Raw genomic sequence first — 27,936 nt, 5'->3', positions numbered from 1 at the left:
TCTGCTGTGGCCGCTCACAACATCGTGCTGCTGCAGCCACAATGAGGTGAGGCGGGGGTGGGGGGGGAGCTGTAGATCCCTCTGGATCTTACTTTTCTCACCATAAAACTGCATTTTATTGGATAGGACCCAATGTTCAAGTCTAGCTAGCTCGAGGTTAGCTTTATTAGCTTAGGTTAAGAGGAAGTGATAAGGCTCAGTCCAATTTCTTCAGTTTTTGTCATCATGACACCACACTGTAAGGTTTCCATAGCACACCACAATATAAAAAAAAGATGCTGAGACCTTAGAAAGAATGCAGAAAGGAAAACAAGGATAATGTTGAGACTCTAGAAAGAGTACAGAGAAGAGCAACAAAGACGATCAGGAGACTGGAGGCTAAAACATAGAAGGAACGGTTGCTGGAATTGGGTATGTGTAGAAGACCTCCAAGCTCCCTTCCTGCCCTAAGATTCTATGACTTCTATGACTAATCAAATTCCGTTGAGAATAAAATGATACGAATAACCTTTGGAAACCAGTTTATTGTAGCTCCTAGCAAGAAGGAAATATATACATGTAATAAATAAATAAACTGGTGATCATGACAGATTTCAGAAGGTGAAAAGGGGGAATTTCAAAATTTCAATTCAGAAAGTTACGGTCCATTATAAGTTGAGTCCAAAGTTTCCTACAGTATGGATTCACTACTTTCTAGCCCTCCATGCCAAACAAACATATAGATTGATCGATCGATCGATTGATAGACATGCCATCAACTTTTTTTCAGTTTCTAGCAACCAAATAGCTACATTTCTCTATGACAATCTATCTCAAACTGTTCTTTCAGGTCTTCCAACAATGACTCATCATCACTGGTCCAAATATATGTAGCAATGGAAACATAATAGTACCTGTTGGCCTACTTCTTGAGTCTAGGAAAAATGTATTTATATTTATTTATATTTTTAAAAAAATGATATCCTGCCCTTTGAATGAGATTAAGAGAAATATTTCCCTGTCTACTGACCCAGGTAATTGATTCAGAAAGAATGGGAAGTTATTACTTCCCATGGATAACATAATGTTCACTTGGGAGAAAGCTAGCAGAATGATTGGATAGAAAGAAAATTGTCAGGATCTCAGGGGAAGTAAATTGCTACCCTCCATCAAATTGACGTAGCCATAGCATGAACTAACACTGCTGAATGGAATTTAATAGCATCCATCGTTTTGTACTCAGAGATTAGCCCCCAAACATAAATTTTGAAAGTAGGTTATTTATGCATGCCCATGACAATGAAATCTCTTTCTTGCTTCAATACTTGCTATATACAGTCATCTGTTGCTAGGGAAGTTTCACTAAAAAACGTCCTACTCAATATCTTGGGGAAACTTCAACTGGGTATGAATCACATGTCTATAAACTTGTATCTATATTTTTTTTCCCTGTATAGGATAGACATCTATTGAAAAGGACAGCAGGCCACCCAGCTTCTAAACGATAGCTTGGAACTTGGCAATCCATTCTTCTGGCACTTACCTGGCATATAAACCCAGTTGATGAGCACTGCCGTACCCAGAGACTGAATTTCCGTTTTTTCCTCTTACGTAATTCTCGCTCTGTGCAGGTGGCAATGAAAACTGGATCTTCATCAATCAGAGGCTCATGGAGTACCTAAAGTCATAATATGTTAATGTTATTTGGTCTTAGGCTTGGAAACCATTTTTAGAAATCCTCTTAAGCATGTCAAAATTGAATCAATCTCCTATACAAGTGGTCTACCCTACTTAATGGGTTAGAAAGTAGCCCAGATACATTAATATTTTTTTTAAAAAAAAATCCTTTCCTATTTTTCACCCATCAAATATGTACTGTAACAGAGTCTCAATTCTCATACCAAATACTCCATGAAACAAAGAAGCTTGTGAACAATATCTAGGAAAAAAAACATGAACCGGGCATTATAAATTATCCAAATCATAATTGTTGTTGAGGTGTATCTCTGATTGCTGAATACATATTCTAATTATGTCGATCAGAACATTCAGTTTTTGTATCTGTCCATGGCACCTTAACAACAAAAAATTCACCATCATAAATTGCTGTGCTTTCTTTGGCACTGACAGATTTTTATAATGCTTATAATGAACTTGATTCCTCCAGAAGACTCATCTTGGTAATTGTAATTCCCATCAGAATGTTAAACTTTGCCCAAGTGCATGTTGGTTTTTGCCAGTTGTGTTCTACTTCTGCAGATACCAACAGCCTCAAAACTATCAAATGAGCATTTTAAAAAAAGGAAACAAAAGGTTATCTAGTCAAACAAAGGACTGTTTTAATAGAAGAGAATAGATGTAGCTCAGGATGAACTGTGGAGTCCTTGGGGCTGTCTTGGTTGTTTGCAGACATTTCATTACCCAACTAGGCAACATTATCAGGGCAAGAGATGTGTGGGGTTTATCTACAATAACTTGACCCACCAGTGTTGATGGGGATGTGTTTTTTTCCCTTGGTAGTTCCTCAATTATGGTATTGTTTTCTGCTTGTTTGCCTGAGGTTAATCGTTGCTTATCTCGGTATTGGTCTTTTTTGTTTACCCTCTTAGCTTTTTTATGCATATGGAATGGTAAAAAGACTTGAGGATGGAGGAGGCAGGTACTATAAATTAAGGAGAGTTCTTTTCTGAAGTAATGTTATTGTGGTTCTATTTATATTATGTAATTAGGTATAATGTAGTTTATGTTGGTATTTTAGCACATCCTTTTAATCCTGTTATGCAAATCCACACTCCCATTTGTCCTGGGTTTTTTTCTGAATGCATTTCATTTTTGAGGAGTATTTTGAGATGAGGACAAGAGGGTCTCATGGGAGTGGCCACCATGAATTACAATCTGATTTTTAAGTGGCAAAGGGCAGAGTGGGTTTTTGAATTTTTCCACTGTCAATAGCTGACTTCTATAAAGTTTTGGAATAAGTTGTATCTAGGCAATTTTCTTTTCAGATGAGTTTCTATGTTAGGACTGATGGGGGAAAATATTAGGGTGGAAGGATCTAGAGATAGGTAAAAGGAGCAACCTGTATGTCATGTGAACACCATAAAAGTGATGATAGCCCTTGTTTTAAATTAAACTTGATTAAGTCTGTAGATTACCTGTTTATTCCCCCCCAAAAAAGATATAGATCATCATCAAACCACTTATTTGTTTAAGAATATTTTAACCAAAAACCCAGTTATCCCAGTAAGTAAGTTAAGAGAAAACATGGCAGCTATTTTAGTCAGGATACATCTATGTATTTATTTTAAAGATTTATATGGCTGCCCATCATAAGCAACCATAAAACCAATAAATAAAATAGTCATAAATCAATAAGATAATGAAATAACAAACAAAAATTTACATTGACAATAATGTTGAACCCATCAACTTGGCACCAGTCATTATCAGACTATGTGCTCCTGTGGGAAGCCAGCCCCCCAAAGAAGGAAATATTAAAAGGGCAGAAAAATATATTTCCTCAAAGGATCTTAAAGAGGCAGAAAAGCATGCCCAGTTTTCTTAATAGCCTCAAGTCTCCCTCTGCCAAGCAGAAACCAGCTCTATAGAAATGCAGATGTAAACCATCCAGCTAGAAGATTAAGAAGAGGAAGACACCTAAAATCTACATACCCCACCCAAAGTCTAAGACAGGACATAATAGGATTAACACAGAGATGCCAAAGGGCACACCCAGACTCAGCTCAGAATACATAACACAGGAAATACAAAGCCTAAAACAGGAACAGGAACATGGTGTTCACATGCATACAGGAAACAACTCCAAACAAAAGGCTCCAGAGGGTATAAAAACCCACTCCCTACATGTGCTCGTCCCTTTTTTCCTTCCAGAGCCATTTTTCTGTCTGGATCTCCTCTTCAATGAACTGCAACCTTCTTTCTAAAGCAGTCACCGTCTTGTTTATTCCCGGCTTGGACTGAATCATGATGAAGACTTTTCTTTCAACCCTCCCAAGTAGAGAAAAATGCAGAATACTAAAATACTACTCAATAATTAAGTAGCAGCAGGTCCCTCTTAAAAAGAACAAATAAAAGCTCATCATATAGTTGTCCTGGGTGCAGATAACTGCATGCCTTAACCCAGCTATCAATGAATGCCAGCAGGCATTCCTTAGGATTTGAAGTAAAAGTTGGGTTTTTTAAAAGAAATATATGAGATATCTAAACTATATTGAACAGGAGAGAGAGAAAGAAAGAGAGACAGAGATTATTAGGAAGTTCCTTTTTGTCCCCTAAAGACAGAGACATATTTAGTTAACAACAGGCAGGTGAAGACTCCTTCCTCATCTACCAGGGCAGGGCCAATAGGTAGAAAGCGATAATGCCATGGTCAGTGAATAATATTAGCCATTCTGTGTATTACTTTTCCATATTCTGAACTGGAATCTTGGCACTCCCTCTCACATGATCCAAGCCCCCTCCTCATCCTCCTCCCCGAAAAAGCTCCAGGCTATCGTATTAATTAAATAAATAAATATTGAGTATTTGATTTCCACATTCCAGCATGCTACACGTAAGGCAATATTTATTCTAATAACTGCCTGTTGTCATTAGGAAAAGCACTTAAATGCCATCCTGTTTATTTTGGCTCTCTTCAGTGTGTTATGTTCCGCTGTAAAATAATAGTCACACTTGGTACATTAGGAAATAAATTCAATAACCAAAACACTGTTGACAGAAGGAGGTGCCAAACCTAAAAGGTTCTGAATAATTCATTCAAAATCGGTATTAAACCACAGCAAGGAGGCTACTTTAAGCATCTGCTTGTCTGTGTCCTTCCATTAGAGAGGCTGGCCAAGAGGCAACGCCTGTTTAAAAGCTGTAGCTGTTTTCCAGGTACGGTTAATTAGAGATTTGTAGAAAGTATCAGATGTTCTAAAAGTTGTTTAACATTGTACAGTTCTTATTCAAACTGTGTCCGTAGACCAGGGGTGTCAAACTCAATTTCATTGAGGGCCGCATCAGCATTGCGGTTGCCCTCAGGGGGGCGGGTGGGTGTGGCCTGGGTGGGTGTGGCCTACTGGGTGGGCGTGGCTAAAGTGCGTATGGCCTACTGGGTGGGCATGGCCAGCTCTACATCGTTCGCATCAAGGGTGCCTATGGGGGCCTGGGCAGGAGTGGGACAGATCTGAGGGTCTCTGGCAGGAGGAGGGTCTCTGGGCCAGGGCCAAGGCAGTGGGGGCCGTTCCCTCACTGTTTCCAGGATGGCTTTGCAGGCCTCATGAAACCACTTCACGGGCCAGATCTGGCCCCCAGGCCTTGTGTTTGACATGTCTGCCGTAGACAAACGAATATTCATAGCAAAAGAAAATGAACTAAAAAGATACTCATTCAGATTATCCAAAAGGCAGAATTAGAGATTGGCTCAAGGTTTTGAGCGTCTCATATACAGTGCACTGAAGACATAGCACGTGTTTGCCAGCAGCTAACAGGGGTCTTCAAACTTGGCCCTGTTATGACTTGTGGACTTCAACTTCCAGAATTCCTCAGCCAGGCACGCTGGCTGAGGAATTCTGGGGATTGAAGTCCACAAGTCATAAAAGGGCCAAGTCTGAAGACCCCTGAGCTAGAAGAATCCAAATGCTGAATTGATACCAGTGAAAAATGTTGACTTAATTCAGCATGTTTGTTGCGCCGTATCTCACTACAATAATCTATTACATCAATTAATTTTTATCAGTCTCAGAATCAAAGCAGAAATTATTGGGACTTTCAGATTCAAATTGGAGAAATCCAGAAATTTGCAGTAAAGGGTCATAGCAAAGTAGTACTGGCAGTAAAGGGTTACAGTATCTAGCCATCCTCCAGATTTTGGCAGCCCAGATCTGGTAAGTCTATGTATATTATGTTTATGCAAATATCCAGGCAAAGTGCATAGAAGGAAGAGCTGCTGCTATCATAATTCTGTCGGGACTACCATCTTCCTGCAGTAGCTACTTGAAGTAGCAAAAAAGCTCTTTGATACTAATAAGACTTTGCTCCTTATGGAACCTGTACTCTTTAAATTGGGAGTGGGGGAGGACCTCTCAGTTCTTCATTTTAAAGAAAACTTTTTATAGAATTATCATACTGGATTACATCATATTGGAAATGACATGGAGGCTAGAATGAGGTGTTCAGGGTCATTACATTGGCAAAAGACTATTTAATATCCCCTTTTCTGTAATACATTTTGTGAATTAGGAAAAAATGCTAGCTGTCACGGCCCAGGCCTTAGACTTTGAATCTGATTTTTAAGCAGCTCCAGCTGACCCAGTGGAATATCAGCCTCAGGAGAGATAAAGTTAGGGATCACATGAGGCTGATCAAAAATAGACATTACTTGAACAGCTGGATTAGTCAGAGGAGGAGGATGTAAGATCACCTAGCTCCCATAGTGAATAGAATGGAGAGCAGATCAGTGGTGTTTGTTGAGGCTCCTTGCAAAATAAGGGAGTAAATCTCATTATTAATGACAAATGGCTGCAAACTTAGAAGGCAGCCTTAGGAGGCAGCCCTGAACCCTGCTTCTTTGCTGGAAGCAACTTCTGATCTCTGGCTCTTGCATGACATTGGTGTGGTTTTTGCTTGTGAAATTCTGATTTCTGGACTGGCTGACAACTCTGACTCAACTCTTGGAATCTTTGATTGATTCGGTGGCTTTTCTTCTGTTCGCTCCTGTTAAAACAAAACTTAGACCAAGGTCTGATAGAGACTCTGTTTTGCTTTGCATGCTTTAACTGTCATCTCTTTGACATCGAGTAAACCATAAACTATCATAGTAATTATATGTGAGTATTTGAAACCAGAAGCAGGATATTTCTGGGTTCCTAATTTGTTAGCTCCATTGTTAGCTCCCTATATTCTCTTTGACGATACAAGTGACATCTTAAATGAAAGCCTTTTTCTTTTTCTTATGCTACCCCTGAGTGCAAGAGGGTGTGTATGACACTTCTTGTATCAACAAAATAGCTACCAAGTCTTACCACTATCTTTCAGAGCAATCATTTGAGAACAGTAGTTGCACTCTAGGGTGTTGGGCTTCAGTGCCATCATCCCATAGCCAGTGGCTATACAGTATAGAGATGATGAGAACTGAAGTTCATAAATCGGGAGACAGTATGTTGCAGAGTCTGATTCACAACTTATTTTCAATTTAATATGTTGGTTGTACTAGAAAAAAAAGGTATGATGGGATATTAGGGATCTCATAAATTCAAATTAGTTTAACAACTAATGATAAAAAGAAATAATATAATTAGAAGAATGAGGCTGAAGTAGGTATTCTTGTGGTTCGTGGCTATCAGAATTAAAATCTGTAACTCCCGCCAACTAATTATTTTGGTGTAGGGTTATCCAGTTTATTCTGGCTTCATCTTAATTACATTTACAGGGATTAGTCAACCATCTTACAAACAATAAACCTAAGAATTTTAAACCTTAAGAGGAAGGCACATTAGTAATCATATTATGTATCTCCCTAAGCTCAGGGTGGATTTGCATATACATCATGATGACGTGTCATACACAAGGCCTCCAATCTGCCAGAATCATTTCCATTTGAAGCATGAAAATGGAAGCATGAAGCAGGTTTCATATCTCACATCCATTTTAAGTAATTTTTTTAGAGAAGCCTTTCAAATAATATTAGCAGGCAAATATCAGGCCCAAATCCCAGCTTCTTCACTTGTTGTAATCCAAATGACAACTGAAATCCAGTCAAGCTGGAGGACAATGGGGAAACAGGTAGAGAAGATTAAAGTGGCCCAATACATTTTTTAAAATATATCACCTTATACTTCTACCTAAGGTATTTGACTTATTCATATCATTCTTAATTGCCATCAGGCATTATAGATGGCTTCTTTTCTATCATATAAGCACATTTACACAGTTTAATTATTAAAAGCTTGCTCACTTCTACCTGCTTCAAAATGGAATGCAACATCTCCATGGCTTCCCTTATAGAGCAAACAAGATCATGTGATGTGTATCCTTCTTCAACGTCACGATTCCTATACTTCTTACTGTTTCCTTTAAATGAGGCAGATCCATATTTGAGCATACCATATGTCTCAATAGGAATAAAATGTTTCTTGAGTCATTCTTCATGTCTGTATACACACACATATACACTTCTGGTCATTGCCTTTTATTTCCCCTGTTGCAAGCTTTTGGGGCTTTGAGAAGCCCACAAGAAAGCCTACATGAGTCCAGCCCCAACATTACAACATAGGAGGCAGGATACGTGGAGATGTCAACAATTCCCCTCCCCTCAAGATTACTTTATGTGGCACATTCAAAAGCATCAGCATCTTCTGCTCACTTGTAAATAAAGTTCAATCATCCAGGGCCAAAGTACCTGAAATCATGGCAGCTGGACCAAAGTTTATTAAAACTCAGAGGTTTCATTACTCATCCAAGTAACTTCTTCAGTTGCAATGAAAATTTGGGTAGGCAGAGAGTCATTGGAAATAACCAACATAATTGAATCTTCATTTACATGTTGCTTTTCATTTTGGGGAGAAACCTCCTGCAGTCTGTATGGCAACAGTTGGTTGTTTCGAATGACTCTGACTCTCTGCCTACCCAAATTTTCATTTTGACTGAAGAGGTTACTTGGATGTGTAACGAAATGCCTCAGTTTTAATAAACTTGGGTCCAATCTTTTCAGATATTCTGTCTCACTTCTATATCCATACTCTCTAACATTTATGAAGTTGAGGAACTAAAGAGGTATGTGAAGACTGAGGTGTGAAATCACCTTATGCCCAGCCTGGATTTCATAAATGCAGAAGAAAAACTGACCAGTTTCATCATGTCAGCTGAATCAGTGAATGATATATTTCTAAGGGATGTTCTGTTGTCACATTCATTCCTCAGTTGTGTTTAAGAAGACTCAGAGAATAGAAGAAGCCACTGTGGGATTTTTCCAGGTCACGGGCTGTGTTTTAGCAGATGCCTGGAACTTAAAGGCCACTTTTTCAATGTAACCATCAGTCACCCCACATTGTAGGGTCCATGGAAAGACTCGGAAGGTTTTTGTAGATTGCTGAGACATCTCTCCCTTGACCATATTGGAAACATCTGCCACTTATACCTCTCCACCACTGCATACTGAAGCATGGTTGAAGGGGACATGGGTCCCCATAAGACCACCATCAAGCCCACCTACTCTATTTGTACACCACTGAGAAGTAGAACCATAAATGCACCTTAAAGCCTGGGTTTGATTGCCCTGAAAATTTTTAGATGTGCCCTTAAGAAACCAAACAAGCCAATGCATTCCCCACATGCTTCCTTTACAGATTAGGTTTTCTTGCTGATCCATGGTATGGTATGCAAGAAAGGAGTAAGATTTCCCACAACCCAGAAATCAAATCTCACCTGTGTTTGGGAAGGCTTGAAAGCAGAGTCAAAGCTATGTTGCAGAGAGTCCAGAAAGGGCTGGATTTTATAGAGGCCATGTGTAGTCTGACTCGAACGAAAGGCCACAATATGGAAGTATTTAAGAATCTTCTCAAATCTTGCCTGAGTCATGATTAATGCGATGCTCTTGTTGCTATAGAAACCACTACTCCAGATGCTGAGGACCGACTCACAATGGTGAGTGCTTGTAGATATCATATAGGCAAGGAAGGCCTTGATTTCTATCAGAGTGACATCCATCCAAGCCTCATCACTGCCAAACCGCTCCTGGTATTTCTTGGCATACATGTTGGTTTGAATCACCATGTTCTTTAGCACATTATCAGGAACAAAGAGTTGGAAAAAGTCCATGGCACTGGCAGTGGGTGGCATTTTGCGAGTTGGACCTAAAAGGGGAAAATATAGAAATTAAGCTCATTTTTCCAAACATTCAGAATATTCGCAATGAAGCAGAACCCTGAAACAATATAATTAGGCTACTTAGTCCATCTCACTCAATGAAGCACTGCTTTCTATAGTTTGTTTCTTAATGGGCACTCAGAGTCGTATTATATCCATTGCTATGAGGATATGGCAGTTCATGTCTATTGTCAAGATTCAAAACATCTGCCTAATTATTCCTGCACTTCTATTCCTGTCTACTCAGGAATAGACTAGGAAGTGCTACTGAGATCCAAAACTAATTTAGTCATGACACAGAGTCATTTTCTGGTCAAATTATTAACTCTTTTAAGAGAAAGTCTCCCTTCCCATTAGATAAACATTGAACTGATTTCATTAGAAATGCATTTAGCTGTGATCTAACAGATATTTCTATGGAGTATAAATAAGAAGGATTAAAAATATAAGAGAACATTTTTATTAAATTAGAAATAGCTTATTCACATGGGTAAGGTAATATTTCATTCCCCAATATGGCTACCTTGTTTTTTTAAAAAAGATAAGTATGCATTATTAGAAAGATATACACGAGATGTTAATAAAGATATCTTACTGAACTCTTTTCATAGACTTCCTTTATACTTTGAGAGGAAGGATTGTAAGAGATAAGTAGATAAGCATCTCTAATCAGTTTTGCACAGATTAGTAAATCTTGAAGTAAGAGAAGCCTGATGAAAAAGGTGAAAAAAAGCAGAGTCAAGTGATCAGCTTAGCAAAATCAAACCTAATATGAGAGTGAAAATATTCACTCAGTTCTAATAATTCTATAGTTTTCTAGGCAACTATAATCTGTTTAAAGCGGTTTATTAAACTGGTTTATTTAGGCATCAATGATTTTTAACATTTCACTTTAAGCAAAGCAATGCATTAAGTCTGTGTTCTAAAGACTTCAGGACTCATTATTCTTTTCTTCCTAATACCAATGGCTTTGTATTTGGTCATTTCCACATTATTTTTCTTAGGTCCATAAGAAGCTTTGAAGAAACTTCAAATGAAGCAATTCCTTAAGCTCTCTCATGAAGCAACATGGTCCCTTTTCTTTCAAGAAAGAAACAAAGTACCCATGTTCCCCTCCCTGTCTTCATTTCAAAACTCCTCTCAACTTTTCCCCCCAGAGCTTATGCTGAGCAGCTGTGGCACATTGTATGGACAATCCTACAGTGCACAGCAAAGCAATCCAGACTGTAGACACAAATTGGTGTGGGCTGAAGATTGCTCCAGTTACTCAGCTCCAATCATACTGCAGGCAATTCTGCAGCCTGCCGGCCTGAAAATTTGAAGTGATAGAAACAAACCACAGACCTGATTTAGTGATAGATAATAAATAAATAAATAAATAAATAAATAAATAAATAAATAAATAAATAAATAGATAGATAGATAAATAAATAAATAAATAAATAAATAAATAAATAAATAAATAAATAAATAAATAAAGTGGCTTTATTGCTTCAATGAAGGGAATGTTGTCTTCTCCATAGCTGAAAACATTTTGTTGAATGAAATCCACATTATTTTATCTAGGCCAACTCTTTCCACTTTCACAAAAGCAGTTTGAAAACAGCCTAGAAGCACCTTCACTTCTGTCAATTCAGAAATGAGGAGCAAAATTGCTGGCCTGTCCAAATTCACATCAGTCTTGTGCAAACAATATCCTTTTAGGAATGGTGGGGGGAGCTTTCTGCACTGGCAGAAATTCACACTGCTTGCTTCCACTAGATTGTGAGGGAAAATACAAAGCTCCCTGCACAGCTTTCTTCTTATAGGACCTGCTAAGAAAACCAAGTTCATGGCATCCGGCCCTCTCAATTCCTGGCAAATAGATGGGGAAGAAATGGAGGTAGTGACAGATTTTATTTTCCTGGGTTCCAAGATCACTGCAGAAGGGGACTGTAGCCAAGAAATTAAAAGATGTTTGCTCCTGGGGAGGAAAGCCATGGCAAATCTAGACAGCACACTAAAAAGCAGAGACATCACCCTGTCAACAAAAGTGCGTATAGTCAAGGCTATGGTCTTCCCAGTTGCAATGTATGGCAGTGAAAGCTGGACCATAAGAAAGACTGAGCGCCAAAGAATTGAAGCCTTTGAACTATGGTGCTGGAGAAGACTCCTGCGAGTCCCTTGGACTGCAAGGCGATCAAACCAGTCAGTCCTAGAAGAGATCAACCCTGACTGTTCTTTAGAAGGCCAGATCCTGAAGTTGAAGGTCAAATACTTTGGCCACCTAATGAGAAGGAATGACTCACTGGAGAAGAGCCTAATGCTGGGAAAGATTGAGGGCAAGAGAAGAAGGGGACGACAGAGAATGAGGTGGCTAGATGGAGTCACTGAAGCAGTAGGCGTGAGCTTAGATGGACTCCAGAAGATGGAAGAGGACAGGAAGGCCTGGAGGAACGTTGTCCATGGGGTCGCGATGGGTCAGACATGACTTCACAGCTAACACTAACAGCAACAACAACAGGATGGTGTATGTTCAGGAGCCAGGAGGAAGGAGGAGGCCAGAGGACCTTCAAGAAGGAGAGCCCCCTGACCCCATTTGCAGAGCTCTGCAGAGTTCAAGCATCTTCAGAGTAGTTATTCTTGCGCTATAGTTGAGAAAGAAGTAAATGCTGACAATCCTTTGCTCCACCTCCAACATTTTTCCCACCATGGTTGCTTTGCACATAGAGGAAAACTAACTTGTGGAAAACAATGAAGTTGATTACTCTCTAACAGAATAATAGAATAACAGAGTTGGAAGGGACCTTAGAGGTCTTCTAGTCCAACCTCCCGCTCAGGCAGGAAAACCTATACCATTTCAGATAAATGGTTGTCCAATCTCTTCCTAAAACCTTCTGTCTATGATTAATTTGGACAACCATTTGTCTGAAATGATATAGGGTTTCCTGCCTGAGCAGGGGGTTGAAGACCTCCAAGGCCCCTTCCAACTCTGTTATTCTGTATGTTCTTGAAAGATTTGTATCACTTACAATTTAGCTTACTTATTATGAAATAAGTTCTGTTTCTTTCCTTCAGAATAGAGGGAGAATTGGCCGTCCAGATGTTGCTGAGCTACAAAGTTTAGCATTTGTTATCACTAACAATGGATGAGGTTACTAGGAGTTCAACAACATCTGGAGGGCGACAAGTTACACAAGATCAGTATATTAAAAATTAGCTAATATTTATTAAAACATGAAAACACAATTTGGAAGTGTGAAACATAAAATCATTTTCCACCATTTTTGTTTAAATGTATTTTTAATAGCTCAACCAAATGCCATTCCTTTCTGAGAAATGATTATGATGGCGGTTCTTATTTGCATCACAGATGCATTTTCTTCATACAAACATTTTCAATTTATTTGCAAAAGATGTTTCTCTTCTGCAACAAAATGTGAATATGAATGATCCATCCAACCATGGATGCCACATAATCCACAGGAGGGAATCAACCTAAAGCTCAAGGAAGACCTCCTCTTCCCTGCCCCAAAGCTGATGGAAAGGTAACCTGATACCTGGGAGCAAAAATGTATCTCCAAGATTTTGCCATTGATGTTCACCAGGCTCCTTTCCCCACCCGTCTTTTAAAAAATTATTTTAGTATCATCATAGTCGTCGTCATCATCATCATCATCATCATCCATCATTTGGTACAATGCAGTTAAATTGGTATTATTCTGCCAAGCAAAACCCCAGTTTCTCGGCTTAGAAAAGCCAAAACAGTGCTAGACTGCATTAACAGAGGGCTAGAATCAAGATCACGTGAAGTGCTAATACCACTTTACAATGTCTTGGTAAGGCCACACCTGGAATACTGCATCCAGTTTTGATCACCACAATGTGAAAAAGATGTCGAGACTAGAAAGAGTACAGAGAAGAGCAACAAAGATGATCAGGGAATTGGAGGCTAAAACATATAAGGGACGGTTGCTGGAATTGGGTGTGTCTAGTTTAAGGAAGAGAAGGATGAGGGGTGACATGATAGCAGTCTTCCAATATCTCAGGGGTTGCCACAAAGAACAGGGAGTCAAGCTATTCTTCAAAGTGCCTTAAGACAGGACAAGAAGCAATGGATGGAAACTAATCAAAGAGAGAAGTAAACTAGAACTTAGGAGAAATTTTCTGACAGAACAATTAATCAGTGGAACAATCTGCCTCCAGAAGTGGTGAATGCTCCAACACTGGATGTTTTTAAGAAGAGACTGGACAGCCATTTGTCTGAAATGGTATAACGTTTCCTGCCTGAGCAGGGGATTGGACTAGATGGCCTCCAAGGTCACTTCCAACTTTATTGTTGTTGTTGTTGTTGTTATTGCTATCTTCTGCAATGCCTTTGAATCCCAGAAGGGTCCCATATTACTGCATTGGGGACAGAGAGTAAGAACTCTTATTAAATTGATGTTTTATGACTAGCCAAGATCACTATTATAACCACTTTATGAATAGGCATGGGTATCCCATGGTAGCAATTTTTTTGAAGGTACTCACTATATGCGCTCAGAATTCAAAATATGACTTAAAACCCAGAAGGTTGCCTACTTTGGCCTTAGCTCAATGTGCACCGAGTATCACTTAGGAGGAACCAGTAAGGACCATTCCTCCTGGAAGTCCAAACAATACAGAATAGAGTGGAACTTTAACAATGCTTTGATTGATGCAGCACAAAATGATATTTGTCTTCTTAGCAGCACAGTCAAACTGCTGACTCATATTCAGCTTGTGATCAGCTCTAACTTTAGAATCCTTTTCACGTGTATTAACAAGCCAGGTATTAGATCTGGATGAAGTTTTGAATTGGGGGATTTGGTTTGAAATTCCAACCCACAGTGTTGTAGCATCTTTCATTTTTTTATGTTTTGCCTCACCACTGCAGAACAGGCCAGTAACAGTGGTGCCTTCTCATTTGTCTTCCCCAGTGGTTTGTCTCTGCCTTTTCTGGAAGGACAAGAACAGCTGATACTGAATCATGATTATTTGTGGAAAAATAAAAGGACAGCTATTGCAGACTTGCACATGCACACAGCCTAACTAAACCATATATAGTCAAATCAACCTTTTCCCAGCCCAATATCAGTATCAGAGTCCAACTCTGAGTGAATTCAAGTGACTTTTTTCTGCCAAATAGTGAGAATATTTATCACAGTGGTCCTGCACTAATCCTATCATCTGTCCTTCTCAGCAGAGACTGGGTCTGCTTGAGCAAAGCATAGAGGGGTGGGGGCACCAAATGCAACAACGGTGAAGAATTAACATAGTTTTGTCATTCTTAATATGGATTCTTACCAGTGTTTGCTGTTCATCTTCCTCCAGTGTTGTAGGTGTCTCTTTATGTGCTTTGTCTCCCAGAGCCTGTCCAACCAAGGAACACCCCAAGACTGGCAAGAGGGAAAGCCATGCAGGGGCAATACAACCTGAAGCCTCAAACTTCTCTGCAACCAACCAAGTCCATCGGGTTCCTGTGACAGGCTGATGTAACTGGTCCTCTCTCCCTATGAGGTAGGATCACACAGCCAGCCAAAAAGCAACCAGAGAGTGATCCGACCACAGCAACAGAATGGACAATGTCTTACAAAGCTAGATCGTGTTTGCTCTGAAATAAAACAGGCCTAATGTGTAGCCCCTAGTATATACATCTTGGCCAATGATGGACCTGCCCCAGGTCCATAATTGCCATGGAGGCCACAAACACCTGAGTCACTTTTCCTTACTAAGTTGAACCACCCATCTTTGAGCTGGCAGAAAAAAAAAAACTAGACCAACATCGGATTTGCTGTTCCCATTGTTGATCTCAGTTTTATTTGACATCTGTCTAGACAGTGATTTTGTAAAGTTCCAGATTAGTGTGAAAAACAAGAGAAAATGTTAGCACTTTGCTCAGATATAGCTATGTAAGTGGTCCTCGACTTACAAGCAGTCATTTTGTGACCATTCAAAGTGACAACGGCACTGGAAAAAGTGACTTATGACTGTTTTTTATACTTATGAGTGTTGCAGTATCCCCAGTGGTCATGCCAAAATACAGACACTTGGGAACTGACTCATATTTATAACAGTTGCAGTGTCCCGGGGTCGTGTGATCAGCATTGCAACAAGCCCAAGCATTTTTGAATTATGCACTTCACTCCATAAAGAATACTTCAGATAGTACTGTCAGATCAAACATCTTGGTTCTATGAAACATCTCTAAAACTGGACACACACATTTGCCCCTCTCTATTGTATTTTCAAAGGCTTCCAATTGTTGGATTTCTTTTGGTCAAACTTGAGGGGGAGAAAATCATGCAAGGAAAGCTATGCATTCAGCCATTGCCCAAGGAAACTAGACACTAAAACTAAACCATACTTCTTATTTAAAAATAAAAACACCAAACACCTCTTGATGCACACACACAGACACACAACACCCACTACGAATTCAGGAAGGGCCATGACAAGAATTTAATATGAATGTATTTTTAATGCTGTGTTCTGGCTCTGATAAACAAGAGTCTCACTGCTGTAGTCTTGCTAGTTCCAGTCTGCAGAGACAAATTGATGGAGGGGAGAGAGCAATTGGCACATTCAGTTTGCCAATTGAACTTCATTGAATATAATGTGTTATAGGCAGTTTAGACAGAAACATACTCAATAGCAAAACAATCCAATGCTGCACTGCCTAGTTTTGCAAATGTGAGTCTTCCAAACAATAGATTATTTCGCAGATTCTTTCCTATTTAGTCGATCATTCTATGTTTATGAAAAACAAATCCACAGCCTTTTACTTTTCCTATGGTGAAATACAGAATATCACAACACTGTTGGGAGCAAAAATGGCCCCTGGAAATATTATGAGGAAACAAAGGGGGGAGGAGGAGGAGGAGGAGGAGGAGGAGGAGGAGGAGGAGGAGGAGGAGGAGGAGGAGGAGGAGGAGGAGGAGGAGGAGATAATTTTGATTAGCAGAAAAAAATATCCAAATCGCCTTCATTGTAAAATTGGTGACATATAAAATTAATTCAGTCCTTAGCTTTTTTATTAAATCTTGACCATATTGCTTCGCTATCTCATTTGAATAACACAAAGACTTTTCAAAAATAGATGATAGTCTCATATCTTGAACCCTATTCCTTAATATCAGGATGACAAGTTTCTTTCCATTTACATAAATGTATCTTCTTTGTCATGCTAATAAAACCACAGACTCGTGCATTATAAAAGTACCCAGGAGTCCTATAATAATAAATATATTAATAAAACCCTAATTTTTCAGTGATACCTAGAAATAACGATGAAAATCTGGCCAAATAACTGAAAAACAGACAGACTGAATAGAATAGTATAGAGCTGGAAGGGAACTTGGAGGCCCTTAGGTCCAGCCCTCTGCTCAAGCAGGAGGACCTACACCATTTCAGACAAGAGATTGTCTAGTTTAGTTTCTTCTTATAAACCTCCAGTGATGGAGTGCCCACAATTTCTAAAGATAAGCTGTTCCACTGGTTAATTGTCCTCACTGTTAGCATGTTTCTCCTTAATTCCATGTTGCTTCTCTCTTTGGTCAGTTTCCAACCATTGTTTCTTGTCCTGCCCTCTGATGCTTTGGAGAATAGTTTGACACTCTCTTCTTTGTGGCAGCCCCTCAAATACTGGAATACTGCTATCATGTCACCCCTATTTCTTCTTTTCTTTAGACTAGCCAAACCCCAGTCCTGCAGCCATTCTTTGTATATTTTAGTCTCCAGGCCTTTGCTCATTTTAATTGGTCTTCTCTGAACTTTTTACAAGGTCTCAACATCTTTTTTGTGATACCGTGACCAAAATTGGCTGCAGTATTCCAGGTGTGGTCTTACTAGAGTTTTATAAAGCGGTACTAATACTTTGTGTGATCTTGATTCTATGCCTCTATTTATACAACCCAGAATTTTATTAGCTTTTTTGGCTGCTGCTGCACACTGCTCACTCATAGTCAAGTTGTTGTCCACTAGGACTCTAAGGTCCCTCTCACAGTTACTGTTTTTGAGCCAGGTCTCACCTAATCTGTATTTGTACCTTTGATTTTTCCTGCCTCAACGTAAAACTTGCTTTTCTCCACATTAAAATTCATTTTGTTGGATAGGGCCCATTGTTCAACTTTGTCAAGGTCTTTTAGGATCCTGAGCTTGTCTTCTGGGGTGTTGGCTATACCTGTCACTTGAGTGTCATGTGCAAATTTGATGAGTTCTTCTATTCCCTCCTCTAAGTCATTTATGACTTATGACTGATACATTTTCACCCCTGTTGGATGAAACTAATTTGGGGGGGAAAAGAAAATGAAATGAATCAACACTATTTTGGACTCCCAAATTAACAAAGGGAAAATTATTGGAGGGAAGCAGTGAAGGCCCTTTCCAAACTTGTCAAAAATTGTAATTTTTCATATAATGAAAGGGGGAAAGATTTACAGGGATGGGTCAGTATTAACACAGTAACAGCACCTGGCTGGTCTCATCCAGATAAGCAGGTTTGGGGCTGGTTCATAGTTTCCTAGATCACAAGGGCTTCAGGTTAGCCTGGGAAGAAGAAACATCCTAGAAGCAAAGGGCAAACTGCTTCCATTTTACTGCCAAAATACCTCATATGGACTTTGACTGTGAAGTTTCTAAGAGTTGATCATAACTTCAGTTCGATTAATTAAAATAATTAACTAAATAAAAGATGTTAGATGTAAATCAACTTAACTTTAACTCCCCCCCCCTTCAGTCCCTTCTTTTGGTTTGCATTGCTGCCTACTTCTTTTTAGAAGAAAATCCCTAGCAAGCCACTGAAAGGGGCAATAAAGACCCTCAGATCCAAAAGAGTAACAGAAACCTAATCTGGTAAAAGGAAGAGTCATCTACATTTAGCTTCCATTCAAGATTAAAAAGAGAAGTGAGTTCAATTCTCATCAGTGCACAGCTAACAATTTCCAGATTGGAATGGAACACCAACTACTGCAATACTATTGCAAACATGTAGTCTATTTTTAGAGTCAATACTTAAATCAATGTTTATATTTAGTCTCCAAAATGAGAATAAAACCATTTTTTTTCTTGGATTGTATCCAGTATTACAGAAAGTTTTCCATTCACAGAATTCAGAGCATGTATATTGATCAGATCCTTTTAACTGTCTTCTATTGCCTCAGAAAAGCTGAGCATCTACTGTATAACATTATTAAATATCTTTAGGATATTTTTGATCTCTTCTTTCTCTTGTTTTCGTTCATGTGATAGAGTACTAATAGGTTAAATACAAGAAGCTTAAGAAGACAGAAACCTAAAGGCCATCTTTAGATTTTCTGGGATCCCCAGTCTAATGATTGTGATTGCCTTTCTTACTTATAGAAATTTCAGCAATTGAAAAAGTGTATTGTTAAATGTGAGGTTGGGAGTATCAATTGAAAGTATGCATGATATGTGACTGTAGTTTTTGCCCCATGAAAAACTGATGGGTGGTGGTAGGAAAGCCATCACCATGGTTAATGGCCATTTGATAGTCCATTAGGCTGTTCTGTTTAGTAACCCCTTCATTCACTACTAATTAAAAACAGCATTTCACACTGAAGTTTAAGCTAAGTAAGTACAGTATATTTCTAAAATAAACAGGCAGTTAGTGTGATTATAGTTGTAGAAGATAAACTGAGAAATCCTCAAGATCCTTAAAGCTGAATGGCCAATATAATACAGTGAAATTAAGAAAATAATTGTCTAATTGAAATTTTCCTACGGGCAATGTACCACTGGGGGAAAAAAAGTTCTTAAAGGTACTCAATGAGCCGTGGTGGCACAGTGGTTAGAATGCAGTATTGCAGGCTAATTCTGCTGACTGCCATGAGTTTGACCAATGGTGAGATTCAGCCGGTTTGCACCAGTTCAGCAGAACCGGTAGCTAAATTTTGTTGAGTTCGGAGAACCAGCTGAATGCACACGGCTTCCGGACATCCGTTCTAGGCCTCAGAGGATGCTACTTCCAGAAGTCTAGGCCTCAGATGCCAAGGCATGCATCCACACAGAGAACCAGTTGTTCAGGTATTTGAATCCCATCACTGAGTTTGACCCTGACCTGCTCAAGGTTGACTCAGCCTTCCATCAGTAAAATGAGGATCCAGATTGTTGGGGGCAATATGCTGACTCTATAAACTGCTTAGCAAGGGCTGTAAAGTAAGTCTAAGTGCTAAGTGCTATTGCTATTGCTACTTGAAATCCCAGCAATTTCAAGTTCAACTGGTTTCCCCCAGCCCATGGGGAAAAGCTCAAGAGAGAAACAGAGGTATCCAAATAGAAGTGGGTCTAGAAGCTGTGATTCACCTATAGCAGTGGTGGCGAACCTATGGCATGCGTGCCAGAGGCACCACTCGGAGCCCTCTCTGTGAGCACATGCACCATCGCCACAACCCTGCCTCCTCCCATGGCCCCCTCCTCACCAGCAGCCCCCCCCAGAGAAGAGTCATCCCCAGGTGCAGCTCATGTGAAGCAGCACAGCTAAGGACATGGTAGCTGGGCAGCGGGGACAAGACTCCGCCCTTGTGCCCCATTGCGCGCAGATGATGCTGCAGGGCATGAGCAGAGGGCGCGGCCGGCATGACACTGCTGAGCTGCATGGATGATCTGTGGCGGGCTGTGGAGGTGGTGGGTGGCCCAGCAGGCAGGGCGGAGCAGGGACAAGGGTGGGGAGGCAGGTTTTGGGCACTCGGTCTCTAAAAGGTTCACCATCACTGACCTATAGTCTAGCAGGGAATTCCTAGTCCTATAAGCAAAAGAGTTTAATGGAAGATAGGAAAGGGTAATAATAATTTTTCTGACAATATTTCCAGGCAATATTTTTGTGTATGCAATCATGATTCAATTATTCACACAATCATTTTGTAAAAATAGAACACTGAACAAATATGCTAGTTGAAACCAATATTTCAATATTGGGATACAACATAATGATAATGTTATCATCTTAACCACTGTTTTAAAAAACTGAAATATGGAAAAGGAGACACAAGAAACTGCTTTACGTTAACTTGAGTTATTGTTCTACCAACATATACATGCTTTGATTTACATTTTTCCACATAATAGATCAAAACTTTACCCAATGCTCAGTAAATTTGGGGGGAAGTAATAACCCCACAATGAAATTATTTGCAGTATTGATTATAAGTAGAACTGGTTTCTAATGGGAGCTTTGTCAACCCCTGTTACTGACACTCAAACAGATGCTCACCTCCCACATTTTGTACTAATGCCTTATGATTACCATGATGTACATGTAGTAGAGCTCCAAACAATAATAAACAGAACGATTTTAGACAGAAAGTTCAATTGTAGTTTAACAGAAGAACAGAAAACTTGGTACCTTCTAGATTTTTTGGATTAAAACTTGCATTACTTTATTTTGTAACTCTGTTACCATGTTTCCCCCCAAATAAGACCCAACTGGAAAATAAGCCCTAGCATGATTTTTCAGGGCACTCATAATATAAGCCCCACCCCAAAAAATAAGCTCCAGTTAAAATTGTCAGCCAGATGGATGCATTTAGTACCATATTTTCCCGAAAATAAGACCTAACCAGAAAATAAGCCATAATGCATCTTTTGGAGCAAAAATTAATATAAGACCCAGTCTTACTTTTGGGGAAGCATGGTAGTTAGGACAGATGGGAACTGCAGTCTAAAACAAGGGTCTCCAATCTTTCAGCTTTGCAGACCGGCAGACAGGGTGGGGATGGTCCTGCGTACGTGGGAGGCAGGCGTGTTCATATGCGCAGGTCCATTTCTGTGAGTGGCAGGCATGCGCCCTTGCCACAATGGAGCTGCGCACACATTCTTGCCTGCCACGTCCGCAACCCAGTTCTGAATGGGCCATGGCCCTGGTCTAAAACATCCAGAAGGTATTAAGTGCACCTGGTTTAGCATTAGGAGCAGGGCTTTTTTTCTCATAGAACGCTCAGAACGGAGTTCCGGCACCTTTTTTGGATAGAACCTTGTAGGGTAGGCAAGACACGTGTGAGTTCCAGCACCTTTTTCTTTTACAAAAAAAGCACTGATTAGGAGAATGAGAAATGTCAGATTCATAGGCTTGCTCCTCCTCTTTTTCATTATGGATTGATGACTTATACTTCGTTAGTTATCTCTGTTCCTTAAATTCCCTTCTGAAGCCCTAAAATTCAAGGTGCAGTTTCCTACATTCTACTAGTAAACATGCAGAAACTCTAGGTTCTAAAAGAGGCTTATAACATGACAAAAATATTCAAGAAGTTATTACAATGGATACGTGGGAAAGGATTTGGGTGAGGAACGTAAAATTTACACAAGCTCAAAATTTAAGAGAAAATTTTTATAAAATGTTTTACAGATGGCATTTAGATCCTAAAAAGCTGGCAAGTATGTATCCGAACTATCAGCCTAAATGCTGGAGGTGTGGTGAAGAAGATGCAACATATTTTCATATATGGTGGACTTGTAAAAAGGTTAAGGCCTTTTGGATAAAAATTTGGTGGAACATGCAGAAGATTTTCAAGCAAAGGATAAAGTTTTGTCCGCAACTTTTTTTGTTGGGTATAATTACAGATGCTACAGTTGTGGACACTAAGCTGATGTTGAATTTAATTACGGCAGCAAGACTCTTAATAGGCCAATATTGGAAGAAGGAGGAACTGCCGACTGTAGAAGAATGGACTTTAAAGGTTTCTGACCTGGCAGAGATGGCAAAGATCTCGGCTTATTTGAAAGATCACTCGCAAGAACGTTATGTTATGGAGTGGAGAAAATGGATTGAGTATATCCAGAACAAATATGGGACTAAGAAGTTTCATGTAGCATTTGAATAAGTCTTCCTTTTTTTTCTCCTCTTTTTTTCTCTTTTCCTTTTTTTATATATCTTATATTAATAGTGTTTGTAATTACTCTATATGAGCTAGAGAGAGATGGATTTCAGAGTTTATGGTTGTTAGCATATGAATGTTTACGATTGTTTTTTTTTGTTCTTTATACCTTGTACTTAGCTCTGGGAAGTCGGGGGGGGGGGGGAGGGGGGGGAGGGGTAGGGAGGGAGGGATAGGGGAGGGTTAGGGGGGATTGTTAAAGATAAAATGTATGATAAAACTTTTCAATTAAAAAAAACATGACAAAAATATATGAAAATAGTACCGAAATCCCCTTGAAAAAAAACAGAAAATTATGTCATTCAAATGTTAAATGCAACCTTTTCAACTTTGAGAAAGTTTGTCCACCTGTCTCCTGTTATCGCAATGAAAGGTTAATAGGCTTTTTTCTTCCATTTGATATAAGCTGTCACTCTTCGTGCTATCTGCTTCTGACAGACAATTAATCTGAATTGTATAACACAATTGTATTTACAATTGTACAATTGCATTTTATAATAATCCGTGATTTAGAAAAAAAAATAAGCCAACTTTAAATCACTATTGAGCAAACAGGTTTCTACTAGGAATTATAGTATAAAGCGTAAAGCAAGTGAATCAGTAATTATCAAATTCTACATGGCGCTCTGGAGGAACTGAGGAAGTAAAGACGCAGGTAGATCTGAACGTCATATGACAAGTGGGTTTGGGCTATCGCTATCTCATTACAGTATATATAGCATGTAGAAGCTTTGTTGTCAGATTTGCAGAGATTGTAAATGAAAAGCAAAGAGGTTAGCATACAAGACATGGTCTTCTGGGATATAATTAATTTCTCATTAATTTGATACCAGTTAAGATGCCATTCTTCCAGATCTAGAAAAACACTGCCTTTTTTGTACAAAAAAATTATTACACTTATTGCAGGGGTAGGCAAACCCGGCTCTTTTATGACTCATGGATTTCAACTCCCAGAATTCCTGAGTCAGCATAGCTCAGGAATTTTGGGAGTTGAGGTCCATGAGTCATAAAAGAGCCGAGGTTGCCTACCCCTGCACTATTGAAGTTATTGATTTTAGGTTAGTATCCTAATCAATCCTACAGAAGACTTAACACTCATGATGTCTTTACTTGAGAAATTAGTTAGGCCCCTATCATCTTTCGTACTTGCATGTGTATTGTCTTAAAGTTATGTTCATGCTTATTCAACAATTTACACTATTAATAAAGGACCTCCTTACTTTCAGCTCCTTCCATCACTAAATAACTGTCTGTTTTGGGAAGCAGATAATAAAATAAGGAGTTTAAAGGTCTGCCACGCTGTGCAAGTATCTAAAAATTGCAGGTTCAATATCTTCAAAAATAGCTACTGAGAGTTTCTTTTACTTTGAAATACGTACGGTATGTCAAACATGACCATTCTCTGCCAAATATTTTACTGACCCCATGTTTGAACACTTGAATAGAGTTTGCCTCCACAGAAATATCCAGCAGTCCAATTCATAATTCCAGCACAGTGGAGAGTTGTAAGGAATGTTTTTTTTATTATTATTTTTTAATTCCATTTATATCCCGCCCTTCTCCGAAGACTCAGGGCGGCTTACAAACTTAGCAGTAGCCTTCATTCTATGCATATGCCTGCTTATTAGGGCTTTCACACACACCCCAAGCGGCATTATTACAAAGTCAGTTTAATTGCCCCCAACAATCTGGGTCCTCATTTTACCTACCTCAGAAGGATGGAAGGCTGAGTCAACCTTGAGCCTGGTGGGACGCGAACCTGCACTAATTGCAGGCAGCTGGTGTTACTTAAGGAGGCATTAGCCCACTGCTCCACCAAGGCTTGAGCTCAGTTCTATGTGTGCCATTCAGAAGACAGATAATGACATTTTACTCCCAAATAGCAAATGTAGCATTACTGACCTGGTATCTTTAGATTAAGTCAACATTTTTCAGAACACTACACCTTACAGGGGGTTGAAAATTAATTGGGTGATGAGAATAAGCAGAAAGTCAGGTCCATTGCTCTGGAAGAGGTTGGGGGGGGGAATAAAGGAGAAGGGGAGCTAGTGAATGTGTCCCATTCAGTATCTTATTCTTTTTCATCACCCACCACCCACCTTCCTTATGTCCCTGTTCTCTTACCTCCTATTTAGATCCTTATTTCATCTGCATCTTTACTGGATTCTATTCTATTTTTATTGCCTTCCTTCCACTTCTCTCTTGCCCATCTGTCTTTTTTGTGCTCGCCCTATTTACTGAAATGCTGGGTGATATCCAGGATGTTGCAGGCAGAAGGCAAGCTCACACAACAGATCTTTCTCTTCCTTTCCTCTGCAGCTCTTTGCATTCCACCAACTTCTCCAGAAGGTCAAGGGGAACTTCTTGAACACAGTGGAAAAGAACTGTTCCATGCTAAATGCACTACAAGGATTCTAGTATCACTCCTTTTAAGAGACTGAGATGGGAGAATTCATTAAGTAGCCGTTTAGGAATAAAAGAACAGGTAATGGGGGAAGCCTTTACATTTACTCATAAAACTGGTTCAATGCATATTTCAGCTGAGTCAGAGATTTACCTATCAATAAAGTATCCTGTCAACTAGATTTTAGCTAGAAGATAACGTTCAGCTGTCAGGTCAGTATTATTCATGATTTGACTGAGGCCCTTGATTTCATTATAATAATATCTTCAGTATATCTTGGATGGTTTTTACTGGTGGATATAGTGGGATGATGTATTAATGGTCTGGTAATGTTTAAATGTTTTGGAGAAGTAAGATGCACCCACCTTATGTAAGGGGGGAGTGAGGGAAAAAGATGTACAAAGCTGTTAATGTACTTACTGTACTAATGTACACCTGGAATACTGAAACCAATTTTGGTCACCATACTACAAAAAAGATGTTGAGGCTTTGGGAAAAGTTCAGAGAAGAACAACTAAGATGATCCTAGGTCTGGAGACTAAAACATATGAAGAACGGCTGCAGAACTTGGGTTTGACTAGTCCAGGGGTCGGCAACCTCGGCTCTTTTATGACTCGTGGACTTCAACTCCCAGAATTCCTGAGCCAGCTCTGCTGGCTCAGGAATTCTGGGAGTTGAAGTCCACGAGTCATAAAAGAGCCGAGGTTGCCGACCCCTGGACTAGTCTAAAGAAAAGAAGAAACAGGGGTGATATGAAAGCAGTATTCCAGTATTTGAGGGGCTGCCACAAAGAAGAGGGCATCAAATTCTCCAAAGCACCAGAGGGCAGGACAAGAAATGATGGTTGGAAACTGACCAAAGAGAGAAGCAACCTGAAATTAAGGAGAAACTTCCTAGCAGCGAGGACAATTAACCAGTGGAACAGCGTGTTTTCAGAAATCGTGGGTGCTCCATGACTGGAGGTTTTTAAGAAGAGACTAGACAGTCACTTGTCTGAAATGGTATAGGTTCTCTGTTTGAGCAGGGGGCTGGACTAGAAGACCTCCAAGGTCCCTTCCAGCTCTATTCTATTCTACCTTTATTATTGTTAGTCTGACAAAGCTGTAAGCCTTCCCTCTTCTCTCCTCTCCTCTCCTCTCCTCCCCCTTCCCCTCCTCCCTCCCTTAATCTATATTATTTCTGACCAATTTATTACCTCACAATTGCCTTTCTTACTTTGGGATATGTGTAGGCAACAGCATGCTACAATTACCTAGAAAAATGTGGAATCCAACTTTCCTTACACTTTGGGCTTGCCTGCCTTGATTATTGTCTTATGAAAACTCCAGATAACGTGTTCTTTGGCTAAAGAAATTAAGTGGGTATGACTTGTTCACCTTTCCCTAGCAGTTCTCTCATGTCTGATGTCTGTGAAGTCTCTCTTCAACTCCGTGGATTCCAAGATATGACCATTAAAAATGAAATTATGAGAGGATAGCATTAAAGCAAACTATTTAGGATAGAAAGATGAAAGAGTATATAGACAGTTCAGAGCCAGTTTAGTGTAGTGGTTAAATCTCAGGCTAGAAATAGCAGACCATGAATTCTAGTCCTGCTTTGGGCACAAAGCCATTTGGTTGACCTTGGGCCAGCCACTTTCTCTCGGCCCTAGGAAGGAGGCAATGGAAAACCATTTCTGAAAAACCTTGCCAAGAAAACTGCAGGCACAACTCTAGGGAATTGGATACAATTGAATAGAAGAAAAAAAAGACATGTAGCAGATAAAGAAAGATCTAAAGCTAGGTATATTGAAATCTCCAATGAAAATGTTAGGAAAATGGAAAATAAAAATGCAACCCAAGTCTTAAAAAGCAAATATAAAAGGGGCTTGGAAAACAGTAAATAACAGTGATTTATAGAAGTGATTTTAATGCATCAAAAATATTGCCTTTTATCGCTAAGCACACGGAGAAAAGGATCAGAAAAGAAATAAAAATATGTTGCAAATCTGCTTGAGTGAAAACCTAATTTCTGGAATTTCAGTTATAAGCAGCCTGTGCTGAGAGTTGCCTCAGCTCAAAATTTGCTTTTCTGCTCCTTCCAAAATCCTTTATTTCGGTTTTTCTTTTCTTCAGCAGGTTGAACAAAGGAGCTTTTCAGTCAGATTTCATACAGATTCAAGACGTCGTATGCTCGTCTTCTTAGAACTAAGGGGAACTTTTATATAAAACGCAGAAGGAAACAGTGCTAATCAAAGGAGAGACAAAACTCTGCAGAGGCTTTTTATACCACCTTCTATGTTTCTGATGCTTCTGTACTACCACTTTTGGAAAAAAAAATATTTTTCATTTTCTCTTTTTCTTGAGCCTCTCAATGACATGTTCAAATAATTATTATTTTTTTGGATAAGCAATTACTTCTGCCTAGATGTGGGCATCAGCTACTGACTGTTACCCTTAAAATGAAAACAAACAAACAAAGAAACAACCTACTGATCTCACTTTATATTTTGCATTACCTAAAATGGCAATGCTCATGAAATGATGACAAGAATCCCCATTTCATAGGTAGCCCTTAACTTACAACAATTGGTTTAGTGACCATTTGAAGTTATAAAAGTGGCAGTGAAAAAAGTGACTTATGACCGTTTTCCACATTTATGACCATTGCAGCACCCCCCCCCCCCACAGCCATCAAAATTCAGGCACTTGACAATTGGCTCATATTTATGACCGTTGCAATGTCTCAGGGCCATGTGATCACCTTTTGCGACCTTCTGACAAACTAAGTTAATGGGGAAGCCAGATTAGTTTAACA

General features: G+C 39.4%; 1 protein-coding gene across 1 annotated transcript in view; it reads right to left on the bottom strand.

The window, feature by feature from the left end:
• Positions 1–27,936, bottom strand: part of PGBD5 (piggyBac transposable element derived 5) — a gene marked incomplete at its 5' end in the record, with an annotated part of 82,907 nt that overhangs the window by 23,319 nt on the left and 31,652 nt on the right. The window contains 2 exons of the mRNA XM_083361249.1: positions 1,523–1,657; positions 9,406–9,833. Coding sequence (XP_083217375.1) covers positions 1,523–1,657; positions 9,406–9,833 — 563 coding nt within the window. The remainder of the gene's footprint in view (positions 1–1,522; positions 1,658–9,405; positions 9,834–27,936) is intronic.

Source organism: Vipera ursinii (genome assembly GCF_947247035.1).
Source record: "Vipera ursinii genome assembly, chromosome: 1".
Lineage (NCBI taxonomy): Eukaryota > Metazoa > Chordata > Lepidosauria > Squamata > Viperidae > Vipera > Vipera ursinii.
The sequence above is the reverse complement of the archived record's forward strand: the minus strand, read 5'-3'. Positions and strand labels throughout refer to the sequence as shown.